Genomic DNA, 6,823 nt, shown 5'->3' with positions numbered 1-6,823 from the left:
AGCATTTTATCGCTAAATCGCCTTAAAATCAGCCAGTCGTTGCGACTTAAAGCCCGTTCAACGAAAAGATGAATGAATCCGTCGCATCTATTATATGACACATCCTGTGTTATTGTTGTCGTGTACCTGCCATCCCTTCGAACTGCTATTTATAATTAGTCCTCTACCTGATGCCCAGCCGACGTGCTCTTAACAAAAGGATGCGTATTCTATAACAATCAGAGCGGTTTGCGGGGCGCAGTTGAGCGGGCCCAGTATTGTTTGTTGCATCTCCGGGCGGCATCGCCATTGAAACTATCGCCCGCCGCCGTGCCTCCGCTAGTGACTCAGGTATTTATGAATGAACGTGACGAGCCAGCGAGTGGGATGATCGGCCGCGGTCACAGCCAGGTAGAAAATTACACTTTTGGAATTCTTTGAACAGTTCGCGTCGAGTAGGGCTACTCAACTCGGCGGTCGAGGAGAGCCGCAGAGCGGGGCGCGGGGCTCCGCCGACACGCATGCGTCGAGCTCTTTTACCGAGACGATCAGACGATCCCTCCCTCTCAGTTGACTCACAGGCGTCGCGCGAGCACACCGTGCCGTCATGTACCGTTTGCCAACTTTCTCGAGTAGTGATGTGATACGATACCGACGTTCAAACGCGACTTATCATTAGGTATTATTGAATTTTATTATCCTTATGTTTAATTTTGACAGAAGTTAATCGTGTGGATTTAAGTGAAAGAAATGTTACAGTGACTTAAAAACAATTGGATTTAAAAACAAAATGAGGTGGTTTATAGTGACAATGAGCGTGATGGTGTGGGAAACAATTTTAGCCGGTATCGCACCCCCTGGCTCTTGTCCCGCGGTGTGTGCGTGTAAGTGGAAAGGAGGCAAGCAGACTGTGGAGTGTGTGGACAGAGCTCTTATAACAGTGCCCGAACCAGTAGACCCTGCCACGCAAGTATTGGACCTCTCTGGGAATAATCTTCAAATCCTTCCTCAGGAAGCTTTTGCCAAAACAGGGCTGCTCAACTTACAGAGAGTTTATTTACGCAATTGTAATATTGGCCAAATACATGATAGAGCTTTTAAAGGCTTAACCAATTTAGTTGAATTAGATCTATCCTATAATTTACTTACTGAGATCCCTTCAAATAGCTTCAAGGATGCTCCTTTTCTTAGGGACCTTACACTGTCCCAAAATCCAGTATTAAAAGTTCATACGGACGCTTTGAGCAATCTTGGCAGCGTTGTCAAACTTGATCTATCCAAATGCGATATCAGAGAAATAGCTCCAGAAGCATTCAGAACGTTGCGCTCGCTGGAATCTTTAAAATTAAACCACAACAAGTTACGTGACATACCTTTGAGTTCATTAGAGAAGATTGAGAAACTGCGAGCTATAGACTTATCGGACAATCCGTGGACTTGTGATTGCCGGCTACGAGATCTCAAATTATGGTTGGCAAAACATAAATTGCTTTCAACTCCCAGCTGCTATGCGCCGACACGTCTAGCAAATCGACCATTTTCAGAGTTACCTATAGAAGAGTTTGCGTGTAAACCAGAAATATTACCAGCGAGCAGGCATGTCGAGGCAGCAGTAGGTTCCAATGCTACTATTACGTGCCGGACTGAAGCCGTGCCGAGCGCCAATATCAACTGGTACTGGAATGGTCGATTGCTTCAGAATGGAAGTCACTTTAACTCTCACCAAAAAATTTTTATCTTTGAAGAAGGTGAATCTACAAAGAAGTCATCCTTGATATTAACGAATACTCAAGAAACAGATTCTAGCGAGTTTTATTGTGTGGCCGAAAATAAAGCCGGGAATGCAGAAGCTAACTTTACTGTGCACGTCACACAGCTTGCAGCCGGGATGGCTTCCTTAGGGAGTGCACAGATAGCAAGCCTAGGAGCAGCTTTATTCCTAGTCGTAGTTGTTGTTTCTTTGGCTCTGCTTATTACTTTTGTCCGGTTTCGTCCAACGCCGGCTTGTGAGAGTAAAACACCAAATACGATAGACAGGGTAGTATCAGGAAATGAAGTACACCCAACGTCGACAGATCGACCTCACGTTGCAGTTTTGGCTAATAGACAAGACTCACCAAATTACAATGATTCAAAATGTAATCCGGTTCTCAAACCACCGAGAGCAAACGATATACCTTACACCACGAATCACTACGAGGGTAGAGGAAGCGTCGTGACTGCCGGTGGACCCATAGTTGTATCGCCAACAGTTTCTGGCACTATTGACCCCGATCTTATCAACGATACGAGGCCGGATAGCGCTGCTAGACCAGGAAGCGGCGAGTACGCCCGCGAGACCTCAGAATCATTATATCCATCCGGCCTTTGGGATCAAATGAAAATGACTCAGGCCAGTAATTTGGCTCGTGCGGTCAGTACGGCAATTCCCACGTACTATAACGATAGAACACCTATAATAGAGAATTGCAGCGTGGATGGGTCGCAAGAGGAGCTGGGCTACATGAGCCGCACGTTCCCGCGGACGCACGCGGTGCCGGCGCCGAGCGGGCCGGTGGCGGGCGACGCGCCGTACCCGCCCGACTACGGGCTGCCGGTGGGCGGCGCGCGCACGCTCCGCGTGTGGCAGCGGGCGCCGCCGGTGCTGCCGCCGGTGGCCGCGCTCAAGCGCGTGCTCACCATCACCAGGCCCTCGGCGGAGGACCACTTTCAGGATGGCTGTGCTACTGATGTTTAATCTGATAAAAGAACGTATTGTTTACATATCTAGATGACATGTCAGAATTGTAAATTTGTATCCTAAGCTAGAAATCATCTTATACGTAAGGTATGTGTAATTTATACTTAAACAGGTTGTTAGTGTAATATTTTTTGTATCATATAATTTATTTAGATAATTAATGGAAAGTTACATTGGATCCAAATGCGATGGGTCCGCGACTGATTAGTTGAAGAATGTAAGTGTAAATTATTACGTGATATGGAATGGTATCGTCTATGATCGCCAAATAATTAAAATACTGAATATAAATATATCTTGATTGTTGAAACTCAAATAAGATGTTACATGAATATTAATAATAACTATACCTACAGTGTAAGACATACACGACCTACCCAAAGATAATGAACTCCCCCTGAAAGTAATATAAAAGAAAATATATTGCGAATATTGTAATTCACGATGAATGTTAATCATGTACGATAATGAATGTGTAAATTTTATGTTGAAAAGGAATAAGAGTTTTAGCAGTAAAATGGAAAAAATAAATCAGGCGATTGTAAAATGTACAACTTGTTTGAATTTGGTTTACCTTACTTCAATCAAATACCTAATAGGTACGATCACAAATTGATGTCACTGCTATCTATAAAGTGTCCAGTGTCGTAAATATAAAATAGGCGGCTCCTTTACACACATTGGAGAAATAATAATGCATTTGTTATATTTCAAAGAAATGATTATACTAGCACGTGATGATTTATCTTTGTGTCATAAAGTGCCTCCACGTAGTGCGACAGGATGGCGTGGGCTGTATGTTCCACGTACAAGCGCAATAGAGAGTTACCATGACCATGTTAATGGAAACGTAAGTGGCCAAACTTCTTTGCTTGTCAGGATGTTATAATGTTTTACCTTACAAGAATATTTAAATCTAATAATGAGAATATATAATAATCTAGAATATATAATATTTTTATATACGTAATTCGTACATCTGTCTTTTAATAATCCAGTATATGATAATTAAATTGCAAGTAGGTACATCATTATCTGAAACTTGCTCGTGAATTCGTTACTTAATTTGTATCTACAATTTAGCAAACAGATGGCTAATTTCCTTCCAGACAAGGTTATATATTTTAATAGCTATCGCATCCGGACAAACCGGTTGGAGCTAACTTGTTCATTCATAGCCTCGAAAGGTGTATCACTTTAATAAACAATTGAGAATGAAACTAAATGTATTATACGCCGTGCTATTAGAAGTCAATACAAGAATGAAGTGGACTTAAATATTTTCTATGGAGAGCCAGTGTCATGGCGACAAAAAAGGAAAAAAAAACTTTCAAGCGCACCTTCCAACCCGCCGGAGAAAAACCGGTTAACGTTATTTCATTTCCGTTCGATTCAGTTTTTTATTAGAACCAAACTCTAAACGAGTTCAATGGAGGTGAGAATTTCGAAATAAGATTTTTAAAGCAAAGAATATTGTATTACAGCGAATTTGAAATGTTCATAAAAACGGATTATACTGATTTATCAGTTTAAGCTTTAAGCGTGTTTGAATATTTTTGGTACATATTTCATATTATCTATATTTAGAAAAAAAAAAAAAAAAAAAAAGTCGTGGTGGCCTAGTGGGTAAAGGACCAACCTCTCAAGTATGAGGGCGCGGGTTCGATCCCAGGTCAGGCAAGTACCAATGCGACTTTTCTAAGTTTGTATGTACTTTCTAAGTATATCTTAGATACCAATGGCTGTGTTTCGGATGGCACATTAAACTGTAGGTCCCGGCTGTCATTGAACATCCTTGGCAGTCGTTACGGGTAGTCAGAAGCCAGTAAGTCTGACACCAGTCTAACCAAGGGGTATCGGGTTGCCCGGGCAACTGGGTTGAGGAGGTCAGATAGGCAGTCGCTTCTTGTAAAGCACTGGTACTCAGCTGAATCCGGTTAGACTGGAAGCCGACCCCAACATGATTGGGAAAAGGCTCGGAGGATGATTTCATATTATCTGTATTTGTATTTTACCTATGGTGATTTGAAAACCTCACACACGCTCAACGAATTATGACAAAGAAGCGGGTATAATAGGATCGATGTTAAAAATCTAGTTACAATACCCAATTGTCCATGATAAGCTTGTCACTTCACAAGTTAATTTGATCTCATCTTTTTAATTTCGACCGGCATTTAGACGAAAAAGACATTCTAAGCATTACTGAAATAGAATTTTATTGCTTTCGATTTGACCTTATTCAGGCTTGCTTGTGATGAAATATGTATACTTAAATATATCTTCAGACTTATTATTCATAAATATTCAGAAGTCTGTTGTAAAAAACATCGTTATAAGATCCTGTTGTTTTATAATGCGTTGCTTTTTACATTATCATTTATGAATACGCAAATAGGGATTGTATTGTTTTAAAGTCTAGTGCATTTAATAATTTATGTTCACTTGACATTTTGGTGTCTATCATCAAATACCAGCAATGCTTATTTTTGGGTAGGAGGACGATTATTCCAAAAGGACATTCAAGTAGGTAGATCCTTTTGTTGTACTTTAAAGTAGGTGTGACTGAATGGCGCTCCGGGGTTTGGTCACTTCTTTGTATAAAGGTTTCGTTTGAACGTTTCTTTTTATAAACATATTCTTTATGATTATAGCAGGTATCTACTATTTATACGAATGTAGGTGCTTGCTGTTTGATACTTACTTACGTAGAAGTGACATAATTACGATGGCTTTGCAATAAGAATGTTGTTTTTCAGTTGGCGCTAGTTTAGCAACAAAGCGTTGTAGTTAATCTCGGTTCCCGATATTGACGACAAGCATGTCTGAACGTGTTTAAACGTATGCTGATAAAGTCATATAAGTTGTTACTACATATGAGTTAGCTCTTATTTTTTTAACACAAGTCAATCAAATAACTATGTCTAAGGCAAGTTCATTTGCTTAAACTTTCTCAAAATATATTTGCCTCAGATTATAATATGCATGTATGTAGGTACTTGACATGCAGTAATGTTATTAAAATTATAGTTATGTTTTTAAAAGGCAGAGAGGTTCACATCCTGGCCTCAAACAATAATCAGATTTTCTCACTGGCAACTATCATTGTTTAATGTGAGAACGAGTTTTTTATACTGTCTAATGCTTACGTAGGAGCAGCCAACACAGCTAATCTATTATCTAAAAAGCAGCAGATTTAAATTCTAATTAATCCAGGAGTGAGGCTTCTGTCAAGTTTCAAACTAAGAGTTACCGCACTTAGGCACAAGGGGTTCCTAACTCCCGGGCGTGAGGCCGTCGAGTGACTAGTTGAAGAATTTAGGCACTACAGCTTTCTATAGCACCCTGCATCTAAAATGGTTTCCAAATACAAAACAAAATACTGCCGACCTGAAACGAACTATTCAATTCTCGCAACTGAAGTCAAAGATACATCGATTCTCAAGTACGTACAGACTAGAAACCACAAATCCGCAACAATTAATTGCGAGTCGACAAATATCCAAAGTTTCTTGTCTATTAACATTTGGAATACTATAAGATAGGTAACTCCAAAACTTTGATAAGGGAAACAATTGTATTGAAATAAGCAAAATTTTGTAGAACGACAACCTTATTTACCTACCATCAATGGCTTTGCGCTTTCTTGTCGTAAAAGCGGAGACTTTCGCTGACAATAATGATGTTTCGGCCCTGGCAACAATGGGAACTCAGGCAGAGCGATCTTGATTGTTCGGCTGAATATTTCAATTGTGTACTGCTTTCGAGACTCGCTCTTTGTAGGTATATTCATTGCTATCATATTTTGTCGTGTAACGTTTGTTATTTTATCGTTTGTTAGCTTTCCCTGTCTTAGTGGTTTTTACTTTCGGGTATTTAGGTTGAATTGAGGCTCGGTTTTGGAAACATTGTAGATAGAATTTGTTCTGATAATATTTTATATATCTTAAGGGTTAAAGTACAACATTTCATTAATCACATTCTAACTTCTAGGAAATTGAAATTTCAGGATTCAATAACTAAATATTCAATATCTGATCAGGTTGTCTGTGTATAAATAAACACTCTTAAAAACTGAACTTTAATGTAACATTAACGACGTAC

The 6,823-nt window shown here is 39.9% G+C and overlaps 1 protein-coding gene across 1 annotated transcript; it reads left to right on the top strand.

Moving 5' to 3' along the window:
- Positions 1-217: 217 nt before the first annotated feature.
- On the top strand, positions 218-3,273 carry LOC110371644 (immunoglobulin superfamily containing leucine-rich repeat protein). The gene has a single exon (XM_021327992.3). The coding sequence runs from the start codon at positions 770-772 to the stop codon at positions 2,714-2,716; it is 1,947 nt and encodes a 648-aa protein (XP_021183667.2). The 5' UTR covers positions 218-769; the 3' UTR covers positions 2,717-3,273.
- Positions 3,274-6,823: the final 3,550 nt, after the last annotated feature.

The sequence above is a fragment of the Helicoverpa armigera genome, chromosome 13 (assembly GCF_030705265.1).
Source record: "Helicoverpa armigera isolate CAAS_96S chromosome 13, ASM3070526v1, whole genome shotgun sequence".
Lineage (NCBI taxonomy): Eukaryota > Metazoa > Arthropoda > Insecta > Lepidoptera > Noctuidae > Helicoverpa > Helicoverpa armigera.
This window is presented reverse-complemented; position numbering and strand designations above follow the sequence as displayed.